At 42.2% G+C, this 18209-nt stretch overlaps 1 protein-coding gene across 1 annotated transcript in view; it reads right to left on the bottom strand.

The window, feature by feature from the left end:
- hdac5 (histone deacetylase 5) overlaps window positions 1-18209 on the bottom strand; it is a 50690-nt gene that overhangs the window by 1416 nt on the left and 31065 nt on the right. The window contains 18 exon segments of the mRNA XM_054608330.1: window positions 144-225; window positions 2430-2563; window positions 2799-2917; window positions 3016-3113; window positions 3904-4023; window positions 5591-5678; window positions 5897-5952; window positions 6057-6164; window positions 6258-6307; window positions 7312-7432; window positions 7766-7899; window positions 10707-10818; window positions 15210-15396; window positions 15491-15609; window positions 15696-15889; window positions 16005-16118; window positions 16307-16418; window positions 16762-16878. Of these exon segments, the coding sequence (XP_054464305.1) occupies window positions 144-225; window positions 2430-2563; window positions 2799-2917; window positions 3016-3113; window positions 3904-4023; window positions 5591-5678; window positions 5897-5952; window positions 6057-6164; window positions 6258-6307; window positions 7312-7432; window positions 7766-7899; window positions 10707-10818; window positions 15210-15396; window positions 15491-15609; window positions 15696-15889; window positions 16005-16118; window positions 16307-16418; window positions 16762-16878 (2065 nt within the window).

Below are 18209 nucleotides of genomic sequence, written 5' to 3'. Positions count from 1 at the left end.
AGGGACGGAGAGAGGAAGAGCGATGAAGGCTTGCTGTAGCTTCTCATCATTGTGTATATTTAATGTGTGTGTATGTGTGTGTGTGTGTGTGTGTGTGTGTGTGTGTGTGTGTGTGTGTGTGTGTGTGTGTGTGTGTTTCTTACTCTGGATCTCTATTACTCTATCCAGTGAGGCCCAAGCTTTTGGACATGGCTTCTCCTGAGGCCACTGGAACAAAGAGTCACACTGGGAGAGACAGAGAGTGTGTGTGTTAGCAGAAAGATCAACTTCTGTATTTTATGTTCAAGACAGTAAAATAGATCCAGCAAACACAAATCTGATCTGTGTCTAAAGGAATAGTTCAACATTTTGTGGGAAAATCACTTATTCACTGTCCCTCTAAGAGTCAGGTGTGAAGATGAATACCAATCTTGGTATGAATCGTTTTGGAATCATGAGGTGTTTAGCCTAGCTTAGCATAATGAACAGAAGCAGGAGGGAAAAAGAGCTTGACCGGCTCTGTGGAAATTGAAAAACATTACATTTACCAGCACGTCTAAAGTGTGCTGATTTACACTTAGTATCTCCAGCTATCCGCTTTATGCTTCTCAGCTAAAAAGGACTGACTCTGCTCTGATGGTCTTTTAACTTCCTGTCGAACTATAAGAGGAAATTCGTTGCATGCCTTTGATCACCTTGCGCCTGCATTTAAGCAAATATTTTACCCGTTTTACAATGAAATGTACAGTGTAAGGGACTGAACGAGCTGGAGGAAACTTTTTGGAGAGACTCCACAACGGTCTAACAGACACTGAGCAGTATTAGAGGTCATGGTGATTTGTCAGAATATATCAATATGCCTTGTGTTTTTCTAACGTGCATATATGTAACACTTTGATGTCATAACAGAGTGTGCCACATGGATATTAACACAACACACGCAATTTAAGAAGGACAATCAAGAATGCAAATTATATGAATAACATGCATCTTTATACTGAAAACTGAGGTATTAAGGTTTCATGAAATGTGTTATAACAAATAACATTAAGATACTGCTTTAACATGTTAATTGCAGTAGTTGTACGCTAGTCAGAATGTGATGGTGTCATGTCACATGACTTGTGACACATGAAGAAATTTCCCGCCGAGACTGTTGACTTGTGATTACACTTGAGATAGAATGAATAAAGAAATGGGCGTGGCTTCATTAGTCAATACTGCCAGATCAGTGAGCAGGTTTTGGGTTCTGATCCTATACAGAAACATGATGGTACCACCACTTGGTAACCTCACTGTGATGACTAAACTCTGGGATCCAATTGTTGCTTGCTAAATAAATACTTTTAGCATGAACAGTAACATCTTCAAATACAACTTATTTATTTGACCACGGACTGTATATAAAGATGAACGACGTAACAGCTCGCCTAAAATTAGAGCCAAAACATCTTGATCCCCCTGGTGGCAAACAGCACTTAACACATTTTTCTGAAAGATGGCTTCGCTTAGTTTAGGTAGTTATCATCACGTTAACGTATGCTCAAATGTTCATTTTTCTGAAATGTTTGGTTTTAATAAGTTAGTTGATGCTATTAAAAAGGAGTGTGACGTCATGATTGGCAGCTGCTCATAATGAAATAGATAGTCGCGGTGAAGGAAGCTTGGTAAATCTACGCAGAGTAGGAGCGTCAAGAGGATATGAAACTTGTAATTTTAAATAACGATGATGTTCTGTTTTGAACAAAGACTGTATAAAAAGATCTTTGAATACAGTCTTTAGTTCATACTGTCACTAACCGTGTCGCTAGCTAGCTAAGCAACACTGCCACTGTTGTGGCCAGCGTTGTGGGACCGTTGTGTGTGTTCATATCAGACACTCAGGTGGTAGTTTCTAAAACTCGAATTGCAAGTCTGTGTCATAGAACGTCAGTCCATTTGATCATGAATGTATTTATATAGATATTATGGTTGCTAGTTGTGTCTTTCTAGCCAAACGACTACCGTTGTGCTAGCGTGGTAGCTAGGTGGCTCTTAAGCTAGTGTGGTAACATAGTGTGGTCGCGCTCGGCTCATGATTGGCTTGGCCAGGTGTGTGGGCGGGAGTAGAAATCAGTGTGTTAACCAATGAGCTTTTTAGGTTTTGGTAGGCGTATTTTTCAACTTGGACAGAACCAGGCTAGCTGTTTCTCGTTTTCCAATCTTTATGCTAAGCTACGCTAACCAAGTCCTGACTCCGAAATAAAAAGCAAATAAGCACATTTCCCAAAATGATGATCCGTTCCTTTAACATTCAAATGGACAATATTGTTGCACTGAGAAGTAAAGTTGGCTGTTTGTTTGTACTTACATGCTCAAAATCATCACCACAAAGTATACTAAGGACCGAGTACTTGTCTTACTGGTGCTGCTTATAATGCCATATTATTTACAGAGATGGTCTCTCTCACCGGTTCTCCCAGAAGCGAGGCGACACAGGCCTCCGACGCGTCACAGATGGCCGTGAGGTCATGACCGCCCTCCAGCGCCATAACGACGCGCCCGCCCGCTAGACCCATAAGCAGCTGCGTTAGCTGACCGAAACCTGCCAACACACACACACACACACACACACACACACACACACACACACACACACACACACACACACACACACACACACACACACACACACACACACACACACACACACACACACACACACACACACACACACACACACACACTTTAAAAGTAATTGGTAATCATGACGCAGAGATGTCAGCGTTCAAAGAATTGTCTTGGTTCGTGGTCACCACGGTAACCGGTGTGGCACTTACACTTAGCGGAGACGTTGTATCCTCCCAGAGGAGACTGATGACCCTCCACAGCATCGAAGCCTGCAGACACCAGTACCACGTCTGGACTGAAATGCTGGGCAATGGGCATCACTACGCTCCTACACGCACACACACACACATTTAACAGCATGTTGCTTCCTTAAAGCATTTTTATGAATATTAATATTATTACACCAGACTTCCTAATAATGTTTACCTAAAGGCAGTGAGGTACTCCACGTCCCCCATAGGCGGCTCCACTCCTCCGGTCCACGCTATGTTCACATTGAAACCAACACCAGCACCTGATCCCACCTGGGGAGAGGGAGAGAGATTTATTCATGTGTGTCCGTGTCAGTCAATAAAATATGGAACAAACACCAAAGAACCACCAATATTTGTAGATTAAATTAGCAGTAAATCACATGGACTACTGGGTGTTTAAAAAGGTACTACGCAGTGGCGGCTGGTCAATATACCAAAAGTCACAACACTTAATTCAGTGTCGACAACTTAATAAAGTATTACTACATATTTGAAATGAGTGAATATACTCCTTTTTTACTTGAAATGCAAATCAAGCCATACTGTATGGAATCAACTGCAAAAGTGAGTCTATGATTTATTTTCTTTCCTGATGATTCTACATCCATCTTGTTCAAGTTAATGTGTGTAAAAAAAGGTTGCCACATACAGTCGCACTTAAACCCACCATATGATTGATGAATGATGGACTGGGGAGCCAATCAGGAGCCTGCTAAGAGGGAGGCTGTCTCTGTGTGTTTGTTTTACTCTTACTCTGTATTACTTACTGTTTCATAAGCAGGAGAGGCTTTTACCCACTCTGTTCCAAATACTGTTGATATTATCACCATTGCTTAAGTGTTTGTTCTAAGATAAGAGTTGACTTATACCCAGTGGGGGAGATTCACCATTTAGCTAAAAGGTCAGAGAGACTTTCCAGTGGGTGTACAATGACTGTTGTAGTTATTAGTTATTTTCAAAACATGGGGCATGACAGTAGTTAAACCTAATTCTGAATTATCCCCTCTTTGGTGTGTGATTTGTGGTGTGTGTGTGTGTGTGTGTGTGTGTGTGTGTGTACCTCCTCAGGAGCTCCGCTGCCAGGAAAGAAGTTTCCGTCGTCGTAGCGGTGGAGGGAGATGTAGAGGACGTTTGGGTCACTGTAGAAGGCCTGCTGGGTGCCGTTGCCATGGTGAATGTCCTGCAGTGACAGGTCGCATTGGTGCGAGAGAGAAGGTCAATAGGCTGTTGTGATACAGACACTCTGAACACACTGTGTTTGGTCAACTCTTCATCCAGATTCGTTCTCTTTGATGGCATAAAAGCCTGCTTAGAAAACTGTTAAAGGGATAGTTGTTTTTTTTTTTAAGTGAGGTTGTTTGAGGTTTTTATCCACGCCCACAGTTTGGAGAAACATACAGGAGTACCAGCACAGGAGCAAAGCATTTCCAGCTGTGGATGGGGGCAGCACCAAAATGTTTGTAACTCACCAAAAAAAGTAATTATCAAGTAAAGTATAAGCTTTATTTATAATATTTTCACCTCTTTATCTTGCCATCAGACGGCCCCTTTCTGTCGGGGAACTGAAGCCGTTGTATACATCTATGCTTCACAGTCACAGGATTCCATTGAGAAAAATATATCTTTTTTCCCCACGCAGAAAACGCGATTTGCTGGTCTACCGCTGCCTTGATCATACCTAATCCCTACTGAACCTTTAAAATACCAAAGTCACACATTAACACTAACTAACTAACCATAGACGCCCGTGGTAGTCCATGAAAGGTAAAATAACTATTTTTGTCAAAGGAGTCTTGTGTCTTTGACGATAGCGAAGAAGAATATATCAGCTTCAGTTTCCCAGCAAGAGGCAGTGAACATTTTCTAAATTTAGCATACTCTTAGACAGATATTTACTTTTTTAGGTGGTAAAATAATGCGCAGCCAGTTTGGAGAAACTGGGGGCGTGCAGACCGCCCTTTATTGTAGGTAATACACCGAGCATGGATAAAATCCTCTTACAACCACATCTACAAAAAAAATCTGAGTACCAGTGGGGTGCTTGGCAGGTGTGGGACATTTTTTTAATTTTGATACATGGTACAGCACTTCTGGGTTTGAATTGGAAATGTTTTCATTTTAGCTTTTAGTTTCAGAGTAAAGTCCTTGAGTCAGATTTGCTGTCTCTCTAAAATGATAGTTTATCTAATTTTACACTGCATTGACCCATGCAGTTCGGTTATTTGTGACTGAAACTTTGCCTTTAAATTGTAGTCAAATAATCTGCAGGTGTATTTCTTTGCAGTTTATCAGCAGGATCTTCATTAAGGTGCAGGTACTGAGAGTTGAGGGTTTTGGCTCTTATCATATGAACAGTTAGCCGAACAATCATGTCAGTGTTATGTGAATATGGACAGTGGAAATCAGTTGAGGAAAACAATTAAATCAAAAAGATTTTGTGAAGCCTAGATTACAGGTGCGGGGGCCCCGACCAAATTTCACAGAAGTTGATCATCATTGTATTCCATCATTTTATCCCAAAATATTGAAATAAAAATGTAATTCTCTATGAATAATGATTATTTTTAATGAGTATTTTACGCTTTTATGCGGAAGGTAGAAGTAAATAAAAAAGTAAGATTCTTTCCCGGTGACAATGCTGACAGATTGTGTGTGTGTGTGTGTGTGTGTGTGTGTGTGTGTGTGTGTGTGTGTGTGTGTGTGTGTGTGTGTGTGTGTGTGTGTGTGTGTGTGTCGGTGCTACTCACCCAGTCCACGATGAGGATCTTGCCCACTCCCAGCTTCTGTTGCAACAGCTTGGCAGTAATGGCTACTGAATTAAAGAAACAAAACCCCCTGTTCACACACACACACACACACACACACACACACACACACACACACACACACACACACACACACACACACACACACACACACACACACACACACACACACACACACACACACACACACACACATCCGTACACACAAAGAGCGGTACATGCCGTTAGTCATCTCCAACATGAGATGTAATGAGGTATTCAGCTGTGTAACAATGATCTTGTACTGACATGGCGGTGGATTCCTCAGCGTGGTGTCCTGGAGGACGCACCACTGCGAAGCCATTCTAGAATGAAAACAGACACATAGTAAAAGACGAGTCACATGATGTGTCACATTTGTCTAACAGTAAAAACGGAGTACACTAGTGAGTGTTCCCCTGCATGTTACCTTCAGCTCCCCCGCCGCCACTCTGAAGGCCAGTTCGATGACTGAGCCCACCGCCATGCGGACCGCCGCCGACGAGTGCATCTCGTTCCACACGGTGTCACTGTCCACCTGACGAGAACGGAGAGCACGGAGATCAAACCAGAGCTAAAACACTGATGTTCAGACACGTACAGAGAGGTGGACTTAGATAGGAAGCCTCACCCCAATTCCTCCGCAGGGAAGAACAGCGTACATCTTCTGGCTGATTGGACCTGGAACAAACAGAGTAGAGGTTACTTACAGGTCTTGCAATGTGTAATGACGTGTTTACACCAAATTCAAAGGGAATTTTTCACTTGGCACCATTGCATAGAAAGACAAGTGGAAGATGCAAATAGACACGCATTTGTCGCATAAACACATTATTCGCTCAATTCGAGTATTAACGTGAATTGAAATATTTAAAATCGTTTGAGAAATTAGCATGATGCTGTGGCCTGAAAGCTTAACAGTATTGGGATGTCCTCAATTTTGTTGAGAAAGAAATGGAGAAAAATATTGTAGTCATCAGTGGGCACCCAGAGCTCTACGATAGTACCTCATATATGTACAGGGACCAGACAAAACTATGTGTGTTTAAACCATAGACTGTCTATATTGTAGAAAGAATAACGTTGCTTCCGTATTAATGCCTAGATGACGTTATTTTGAGGGACGATGGAGCAATGTTAGCATAGCCTAGCAGTGCCTGATCCAAACTCCTTTCAGAAAACAAACATTTTAAAAGTTGTTTGCTTGTCCTTGAGCAAACAGACCTGATAAAGCTTGAAGTCAGAGTTTTTTCAAAATCTGCAACATTATGTAGTTCTTTCTGCATCCTTTTTATCCGTTTATTGCAGTTAAATCACAGCAAAATCTGATTGTCTTGTGTTCACACCGTGTGGAGCGTCTAGCACGAGTGACGCGGTAAACACAACTGATTCTGCAGTCAAAAGTAGCACAAGTTACACAAAGCAAAAATTTGCTTGGTGTTTGGAGTCAATGTATCATAAGACAGGATGCATTACAGAGAAGCAGAATCACAGATTTATCCTTCAATTCATGATCTCAATCTAAATAGCAGGTCACATCAGGGGTTGAGTGCCTCTTTCAGCTTGAGGGGATTAAACAATGTAGAAGTTTTTTTTTTATTGTAATACTGTATATATGTGTCATAACTACACACTATATAGGGATATAGGTCACTCAGGCAGACAGACTGAAAAAAAACAAATACCCAGCAGCTTCTTGTGGTCCAGTTTGTGTCGATTTAGCGGACTGGTTCCATACAGCAGAGTGTGGAACTCTGAATGGACGGACTGGATCTCATCCAGAGATGCTTTACGCCCCCGAATCCTCTGCGCACACGCACACACACACACACACACACACACACACACACACACACACACACACACACAGAGAGAGAGTAAGGAGTCTGCATGCTTTTATTTTCCCATATGCCACAAAACGTTGGATATTTGGTAAATACTAGAATCAACTATCGTAAAGCATAAAAATGTATACATGAGACGGAAAATTATGTGTAGATACAGAGACCATGTGTTAAGTGTGATGGTGATGATAAAAGATGATCAGCAGTGCTAAGTGACATAAAGGCTTTAAAGTCCATTTCTTGGAGGTGAATGATAGCCGGCAACCTATGTGTCTCTTTGTGTGTGTGCGTGTACCTCACAGCGTCCCAGCAGGCCTGTCTCCTGCAGTCGGGACCAGATGCTTTGCACTCTCCCAGCATGCTCCGGGTGGATGTGAGCGTTGCCACATACACACTGATGCTTCAACATCAGACTGTCATACACAAGCCCTGGAGAGAAAGAAAGAGAGAGACAGAGACGTAAACACCACGTATTCTCAAATAAAAGATACAAAACAATACTCCACTAACCAGATGAATGCCAGGTAAAATCAAAAAGAGAAATAAAGGAATAAACGGCAAAGAAAAAAAGCAACAAACAACATATACAGTGGGGGAAATAATTATTTGATCCCTTGCCGATTTTGTAAGTTTGCCCACTGACAAAGAAATGAACGATCTATAATTGTTATGGTAGGTTTATTTTAACAGTGAGAGAAATAATCCAGAAAACCACATTATATAAAAGTTAGAAATTGATTTGCATTTGATCGAGTGAAATAAGTATTTGAGCCCCTACCAACCAGCAAGAATTCTGGCTCCCACATATCGGATAGATTAGTCCTTTCATTTTAAGAAAGTACTCTGAATCTCAACTCGTTACCTGTATGAAAGACATCCGTCTCAGTTCATTACCTGTTTAAAAGACACCTGTCCACAGAATCAATCAATCAGATTCCAACTTCTCCACCATGGGCAAGACCAAAGAGCTGTCTAAGGACGTCAGGGAAAAGATTGTAGACCTGCACAAGGCTGGAATGGGCTACAAGACCATCGGAAAGCAGCTTGGTGAGAAGGAGACAACTGTTGGTGCGATTATTCGGAAATGGAAGAAACACAAAATGACCATCAATCGCCCTCGGTCTGGGGCTCCACGCAAGATCTCGCCTCGTGGGGTATCGATGATCATGAGAAAGGTGAGGGATCAGCCCAGAACTACACGGGAGGAACTTGTAAATGATCTCAAGACAGCTGGGACCACAGTCACCAAGAAAACCATTGGTAACACACTACGCCGTAATGGATTAAAATCCTGCAGCGCCTGCAAGGTCCCCCTGCTCAAGAAGGCACATGTACAGGCCCGTCTGAAGTCTGCCAAAGAACACCTGAATGATTCAGAGAAGGCTTGGGAGAAGGTAATGTGGTCAGATGAGACCAAAATCGAGCTATTTGGCATCAACTCAACTCGCCGTGTTTGGAGGAAGAGAAATGCTGATTATAACCCCAAGAACACCATCCCCACCGTCAAGCATGGAGGTGGAAACATTATGCTTTGGGGGTGTTTCTCTGCTAAGGGGACAGGACGACTTCACCGCATCGAGGGGAGGATGGACGGGGCCATGTACCGTGAAATCTTGGGCGACAACCTCCTTCCCTCAGCCAGGACACTGAACATGGGTCGTTGACCCAAAACATACGGCCAAGGCAACAAAGGAGTGGCTCAAGAAGAAGCACATTAAGGTCATGGAGTGGTCTAGCCAGTCTCCGGACCTTGATCCCATAGAAAATCTGTGGAGGGAGCTGAAGCTTAGAGTTGCCAAGCGACAGCCTCGAAACCTTCAGGATTTGGAGAAGATCTGCAAAGAGGAGTGGACCAAAATCCCTCCTGAGATGTGCACAAACCTGGTGACCAACTACAAGAAGCGTCTGACCTCTGTGCTTGCCAACAACGGTTCCTCCACCAAGTACTGAGTCATGTTTTGTTAGGGGATCAAATACTTATTTCACTCGATCAAATGCAAATCAATTTATAACTTTTATATAATGTGATTTTCTGGATTTTATTTTTGATATTCTGTCTCTCAATGTTAAAATAAACCTACCATAACAATTATAGATCGTTCATTTCTTTGTCAGTGGGCAAACTTACAAAATCGGCAAGGGATCAAATAATTATTTCCCCCACTGTATATAATGGTTGGCCCTGAAAAATTCACCAGTACAACAACAAACGTGAGGTAATGGTCCTTCTCAGTATATTTTGTAGTAACAAATAAGCACCACAAGATGTCAGCAGCTACAAGTGATACGTGTGTGAGACCTGCAGGATGTTGAATTCACCACAATACTAATTTGAAATGCCTCATCTGATTCCACTATTTACATGACAGGTACACAGGGCTCAAAATTCACAGAGGGTTATGCAGCAACGGCAGCATTAACGTAGCGAATCAGGGGATTTCACACTTGGACGTGATATCCACTATACTCATAAACTAGGAAACTAGCTACAATATACAAAACAATACATAACAATCGATGGTTTTTCCAATGAGTTCACTCATGGTTACACTTGATTTTTCAATGTGAATCTTGTCATCGAAACTCCTATTTCAATATGACCTGCCTGATGGGATAGTTAACGGATATATTTTGTGGTCAAAAGAGCGGCTGTAAACCGGTGGATAAACACATTTCATTCCCTGTAAACCTTTCACAATAAAAGTCCAATGTTATTTTTGCTGCTTACTCTTCCTCCGTGCAGTATTAGTAGACTGGTTTTATTAAAAAATTAGCCGCCATTAAATCTGCGATTTAGGGGTTTTCCTAAAAATTCTTCAGATGCTTATTGCTCTCTTCAGAGGGGGAGGGGAAAGGTGATAATGGAGACCTATGTTTTATAAATAGTACGGGTTGTTTCCACGTGCTGTCCACACCTCCCTGATATCAGAACTCAAAGAGAGTCAAGCCCACCTGGGCTGTGGGCCGGCTGATCCGATCCCAATGTGAGCAGGATCTGATCTCGGATCGTACAGCCCTGACAGTTTATGCGTCCTGACGTGATCGGATGACAGAAGTCGTGTTTACAAGACAAGTGTAACCACGGCCTCACTTCATCTTAACCGTCAGCCGACAGAGAGTCAGCAGCCCCCCCCACGCTGCTAGGCAACAAACACTGTGTCTTTCAGCGGGGTGGAAAAAAACTCTCCATCCTGTGACGAGAATACAGACATGCACACAAAATAAAAAGAACTGACCGGTGGTGAAGAGGTGTTTGATGGGATTGACGGTGGACGCGGGGGAGGACTGCGCTCTTCCCAGAGGTCTGTGGGGCAACGGGGACTGGAACACGCCCAGATGCTGCAAGGCCTGATGGGAAGGGGAGAAGAGAGAAAATTGTGATTCACAGAGATCGGCCTGTTCACTGCGAGCGATGGAGAGTGTGTTGTGGCTCAGTGCATGAAAAAAAGCTATAACCTAGTATTGACGCATCAACTAATTTAATAGAAAATCAATCAATCAATTCTGCTACAACACTTTCTATGACGACGACAACAACTGTTACATTGGTGTTTAGCTTTCTTGAAACTTTGACCGACTGTCTGTGAAACTTCACAGACGACCGCCAACCTCCACAGAGTGATTTCTAAGGTCGGTCCGAGCACTGCAGACACACACACAGACACACACAGACACACACACAGACACACGTATTCCGTAGCCTCTATATATAGGGAGTGTTGCTGTGCTCCCTGCTGCGAACTGGGTGACTCATCATGTGTGGGTGGACACTAAAACACACACACACACACACACACACACACACACACACACACACACACACACACACACACACACACACACACACACACACACACACACACACACACACACACACACACACACACACACACACACACACACACACACACTTCAAGACATACAGGAAGACACACAGCAACAAGTCCAGCGGTTGAGTCACTAGGCTAGTGACGCCACTGCAGCGTCAGCAAATGTGTGTGTCTTTGTGTGTCTTTGTGTGTCTCTGTGTCTCGAGTTTGACTGTATGTCACAAAATCCAACCCTTTTTTTCTGTTCCTGTAAAATGTCAAAGCTTTCTTCGGATGACTCATCCTGTACTTCTGTGCTTATGAATAAAATAAAAAAATCATTCAGTTCATCCCGTTCATAGATTCCGGGCTGATCCATTCATCAGGCAGGACAAAAAAAAAAAAAAAAAAAGATCATTGAAGAAAGTACTCTTTTGGCGATGCGCTCCTATAGCACTGACAGTTTAAAAAATAAAATATATGCAGCACCAGAGATACTTGGCCTCATGCAAGAACCAGAAGTACCAACAGATTTGATCTTAAGTTCCTTGTATGAGTGATTTAGAGGAGAACTTGCTGCAATCACAAATTTCACGTGTTTTGAACTTTCTCTTAGGTACGAATGCAATTTACAAGTGGTGCAAACTTGTGCAACTTATGCAAACCTACGTTTTTTACTAATGGATTTAGTTTTTATTACTTTAAAGCAATTTAGATTTTTGAAAATCAATATTACTTCCAAATGATGTTGACAATATCCTGTTTGACTTAAATTCAAGGCTAATATAGCTCTATATTTTGATATTTACATGTTTATTGGTAGAATTGTCAATGTGAAGATCTTAAATAATTTGACCCCCTCATGTTGCAGTGAAGACCGCCTTGCTGTGGCGTGAGCACATTATTTATTTTTTCCCCCAACCTAATTGCAAAGAACATCAAGTTTCTCCTGTGGTGGCATTAACACATCATTATGTCTTCTGTTTATCGTGATGACTCACTGGGGCGGATGCAGACGCAAAATAAAAATCTCTTCAAAGCGTACACATTCACTGGGCAAAATAAGAACAGTACTTCAACCTAGGTTACACAGCATTTACAATGTATTCATATTTAATTTATCTAATTTATGTGCAGTTGTTATTTTTCAGCACAGTGCGAGAGTCTTTACGGCATTTTGGTGTCATTGACTGCAGGTTTAGTTTTCTCTCCTCTCTTTTGCTCTCTGTGTTTTACTGTGGGTGAGGCAGAGAGACAACACTCAAACACTCGGCAGTCCTATCAACATTAGCTGCTCTGTTTCAACAATGTAAGGATTAAAAAACATGCATGCAGGCTGAAATTCAATTCATGCTGGTGTTGTTTCCCGAGATGGGGTAACTCAAACCAGGTAAGAGAAGAACAGCTATGAGTAAGGAAAAGTCTGCTAGCCGCTAGGCTCATTTATGCAGTGTCAAATGCCATAGGCTTAAGCTAATACTGTAGTATTTAAGTGGTGACGAGCTGAACGAGTAACCCAGAAAATATATGTTCTCTGAGGGTTCTCTTATTCTGGCGATTCAGGAGACATGGTCTGGGTAGGAGGGGTCTTAACAGTGGAAATGTGAAATGATCCAGCTGTGGGATCACCTTACTAAAATGGTAGAAGAGGAAGGAACAAATAGGAGGACTGGATAAAAAATTATCCAATGACAACAGATTTGAGAAGGTTGATAAGATGTATATTTAAAGGAATAATTTCTAATGTGTTGATATTTATTTTGGTTGGCTCATAAGAGCATCAGCAGCCCACACTCCAACAGCGTAGTGTGTGGTTTCTCTTAAGGAGCACAACAAGAGAAAGAATACTAGAGAGAGGCACACACTCACTGCAGCTCAGGACGTCAGTGTGTGAAAATAATCGTGCGAGGATGAAGAATTACCCGGTAAGTAAGTACTGTAACAGGGCCGACGGGTAAGCTACGATGAGTAAGATATCTAACACGCGGCAACATCTGCAACAGAGCAAACACAGTGAGGCTGAAAACAGCAGGAGGCCGGCCCATGATGCATTTGTGTGATTCATCCCTCTGTGGGAAGATGATGATGATGATGCCATGCTACCAAAATGCCCTGAGTTTAAAACTGACCTGAGACCTGATCCCACCCACCTGATCCGCCCCATCGCGTTCTAACTGTGTTCGTTCCAACAGATGTTAAAGGGGCCGTTAAGTGATACAAAAAAAAGCTGATGTTGTTACAAATAAAACCACATTTAGGTTATGTTTGCAGTCATACTACTAGGACCTCAGAGCCAGATGCTGAACCTGTCAACCATTGATCTATTACTTTTAGCTACTTGTGTAAAAAAAATAATTCATCATTACTTTTTGCTTAGTGTTTCAACCATTTATCCATTACTTTTAACATTTTTTTCTATCCATTACTATATTTTTATCCATTAAATAATTGCCTACCTGTTTTTTGTCGTTGGTTTGTCTTTGTATCCCAGCAGGATGAGAGGAAAAACTACTGGCCAGAATTCCATGAAAATTGGTGGAAGGGTGTAGCATAGGCCAAGGAAGGATAGCGGATAGCATTATTTTTCACTTATTGAAACGGTCTCTGCAGAGGTCTGTGCTTACATTACATTACATTACAGTCATTTAGCAGACGCTTTTATCCAAAGCGACTTACAGGAAGTGTATTCAACATAGGTATTCAAGAGAACTACTAGTCACCAGAAGTCATAAGTGCATCTCCTTTCTTAAAAAAGCATCTAAAAGCATAAACCAGAGCAAAAGAATAGTGCAGAAGCAAATTACTACGAAAACAATAATTGCAACAAACTAATACGAATACAATAAGTGCAACAAACTAATACGAATACAATAAGTGCAGCGAACTGATACGAATGCAATAAGTGCTACGAGGAAGGCTGAGTGAGTTTTCAGCCTGCGCTGAAAGATGGGCAGCGACTCTGCTGTCCTGACGTCAGTGGGGAGTTCATTCCACCACTGAGGGGCCAGGACAGAAAAAAGCTGTGACCGGGTGGATCGGCCGCAGGGACCTCTGAGCGACGGGGCAACCAATCGCCCCGAGGCAGCAGAGCTAAGTGGTCGGGCGGGGGTGTAGGGCTTGACCAAGGCCTGGAGATAGGAAGGAGCTGTTCCTTTCACTGCCCTGTAGGCTAGCACCAGAGTCTTAAACTGGATGCGAGCTCTTACAGGGAGCCAGTGTAGAGAACGGAGAAGGGAAGTTGTGTGAGAGAACTTGGGGCGATTGAACACCAGACGTGCTGCAGCTTTCTGGACAAGCTCCAGAGGTCTGATGGCCGACGCCGGGGCTCCGGCAAGTAGTGAGTCTCCGAATGCCTTTTGAGTTTAAATTGCTTTTTTTAAATTATTCTTTGGGAACTATTTCAACAATTTAGCTATTACTTTAAGCTAAATATTTACTTTTGGCTTACTATTACGATTATTTTTTTATTAATTACTTATAGCTTACTATTTAAAAAATGATTAATGTCTTTTAGCCAACTATTTCCAGCATTTATGAATTATTTTTATCAAACTATTTCAACCAAAATTCAATTACTTTCATCGATCTACTTCAATAATGTATCCATTACTTTAAGGTAAACATTTCAACCATTTATAATAGCCTAATTTATAATCCTATGTGGTTGCTTGCTTTACTTCTATCTACAAATGTATTGATGTATTTTTTTTATTTAAACGAAAGTTACCGTTTTAAATTAGTTGAGCTAGAACACAGTCTGTCACATACACACTGGTTAGCGGGTAACCCTGGTTGTGAATCACTATCTTAGAATAAAAGTAGATGGTAGGAGTGTGTGAAGCTGATGAGAGGTACTGGGATATTTTGATGTAGATCTGACAGCAGCACATTCAGTCTCTACAGAGAGAAGCATCACGCTCACAAACAAACCTGCGTGTAGCTCCCCCTCTCCTCTTCGTCGCCCTCCCTCAGCTGGATGATGTCGTCTTCCTCTTCCTCTTCATCCAGCTCACTCTCTGTGCTCTCCCCTTTCACATGCACGATCCCATGCTCCTCCAAGTGCACACCAAGGCGCTCCGAGGAGGGCGTGCTGTCGTCTGACCCCTCCTTCTGGAGCCTGATTGGTCAGAATGACAGGTAAAGTGACATACAGTTTATAGATATAAAGATTACTCAGTCATTGATACTGATTGCTGTCAGAAATGCCACACCTGTGTAGGCTTGCCCCTTCATCGTCTTCCTGCATGTCATTGGTCTCTGTAAGCTCCTCCTCAGTCTCCTCCGGGTGGGTGGGCGGTGGCCTTGGAAGCTCCGCCCCTTTGGATAGCATCTACACACCCACAATGTAATGTTAGCGAGTGAGTGGCGCATGTGGGAAGGTGTGTATGTGTGAAGTTTTTTTTTTTTTTTTTTTACCTTGTAGTGTTTCTCCAGGAAGTGCTGGTGCTGCTGCTGGACCACCAGCTGCTGCAGGGCCTGGGGGGACTGGGGCAGAGGTGCACTCTGGGTCCGAGCCAGCGGCCGGTGACGAGGCAGCTTGTTGACGGCCCGCATGCCGCCGGACACGCCTCTCTCTGCTGTAACCAGCGGCGACTGGCTGTACATGGGGACTAAGTGGGCGGAAGGTCATTGCAGAAAGACAATGAGTTGGATACTATTGAGTAGACACAAGCGTGGATGTTAGCATGGACTTAAGTGTGCGTGTGTGTGTGTGTGTGTAGGTACCAGCTAGCATAGCAGTCTGTTGTCTGGCCTGCTCCAGTAGTAGTACATGTTGCAATAACGAGGAATGGGCAGAATGAGAGCTGGGGGGCGCCGTCTCTACCTCGTGCCCCAACCCTGCAAAGAAACATTATTAAGTCATGACTCAATTATAGAATCAATTTGAAAACTAAATGTTTCTCCATGTGCAAAAATCATACTGTACAACACTGTTATTTATTCATATACAGTACGAATAATGGATAGTAGTTAAACATAATAATAAGAGCATACAAATTTGAATCATGAGCTATGGTAAAGCTTACCTGCGGGTAGGGAGGATGTGGAGAGAAACTTCCCTGTTAGAGCTCCGCCCCCTCGCAGCGATTGGATGGCTTGACGCTCAGCCTCTTGCTGGTTGGACAGCGCCTGGGGGGCCTGTGGGGATAGCCATCATTTCAGTCCATTTACTTCTGGGTAAAATACTATAACTATTTAAGACACTGTGGAAAATCTGCCTCCTTTATCAATGAAAACTGCATATGCAGCTGTTACTAAGGGGTGCAGGGCTTAGTGAATGGTCCATTGCTGGTATTACTGTCTTGTTCTGCCCACTAAGCCCCAGAGAGAAAAGAAGCAGCGACCAAACATTTTGTCTATTGTGAAGATAACATTACTAATGGTCTCATTCTTTCTATAGGAAGCTGGGGTTGGATATTTTGAATATGTGTTTGTCTGCGCCTCTGTGTTTTCTTAGTGCGTATGTGCTGCATTGACCCACCGTGATGTGTGTGTTGGCAGGGAGGCCCAAGGAAATATTGGGCAAGGAGGGCGATGTGTAGAGATTCAGAGGACTCAATGTCCCATCAGCCCCCAGCGTCTGATGGAGAGATCTCAGCTGCAGACACACAGACAGACAGACGGACACGTAGGCAGACTGGTTAGTTAATGAGTCTCGCCTCGTGGAGTCTCAGCGGTAGTTGAGGGGGTGGTCTGATGGTTATTACGGTGTAGATTCATCCAAGTTGCCATGGTAACCATTGTTTTTAACATCTACGTTAGGCACTGACTAACATAATCTCTCTCAAATCAATTATATTTCAATAGAATCCTCTTTCTAGAGCTGAATTTGTGGCTATTTCAATGCATATTCAATAACTACATAATATTTCCAGGGCTGGAAAGTAAAAGTTGCCAGGTTGCCATTGGCAACCAATTTCTTAAACTTTTTAACGTGTAAAAAAAAAAAATAGGGAAGGCAAATTTGTTACATTAGTGATATTTTAATATTGCTGTTACAGTCAAAACCAGAACTAAACAACGCTGCACGTGCGATAACTTGCGTGCAAAAAGGCATTCAATTTAGAGACAATTGATATTCAATTTTGTTTTCAAGGAGTTGAGGGCGGACACATTAACTGATAACACTTAAGATTTAAATTCTGTATCTTATAAAACACAAACTACAAAGATTTTTGTTCAGTTATTGTTAAAAAACTTTTAATCTTTTATTTCACAATTTCATTATTAAGCTGATGTATAACTCCATAGTATCTTAATTAATCAAAATTTAAGGTAACTAAATATGCACCCATATTTTCAGTTTAGGCAACCAAAACTGAGCATAATGGCAGCCATTTTTAAAAGTTCCTGTTGAGCCCCTATCCCTATCAAACACATCTGCCAATAATCTAAATTGTCTCCAGGCTTCAATCCTCGTATAAAAGCAAACTTTCCCATATTTGGATAAATGATGATGGTACTTGTGAGCCGGCATTTACAAGCCTCATTATCCCTGTTTATAAAAGGAGGACCGTGTTTCTGTGCAGCAACACAAAAAAACGGACACTCCCAACAAGAAAACATCCATAACTTGTTACATCTGTTCAGTGGAAAACCTGAGGAGAATTCCAAATGTCCTCTTAAGGAAGTATTTGATACAGTTAAGCCCATAATAAACTTCTCCAAAGTAAATGCTTATGTTCAATCCTCCTTCGAGCATTCTGTGAATCAACCTGTAAAGAAGAAACCTGGAGAGATAATCTTAAAAAAGTTTCAGGGTGTACCAACGTATTGATGAAGCTCTGTTAGGGCTAGTCTCAAATGTGTATTAGGCATTACATTTAACACCTCAGACTGGTTTGTTTCTTATCTACAACATATCATTTTGTGTCACTGTCTCTTGTGGTACTCCAAGGTTCTATTTTAGAACCTATTTACTTTGCATTA

This window comes from Anoplopoma fimbria, chromosome 11 (genome assembly GCF_027596085.1).
Source record: "Anoplopoma fimbria isolate UVic2021 breed Golden Eagle Sablefish chromosome 11, Afim_UVic_2022, whole genome shotgun sequence".
In the NCBI taxonomy this organism is placed as follows: domain Eukaryota; kingdom Metazoa; phylum Chordata; class Actinopteri; order Perciformes; family Anoplopomatidae; genus Anoplopoma; species Anoplopoma fimbria.
This window is presented reverse-complemented; position numbering and strand designations above follow the sequence as displayed.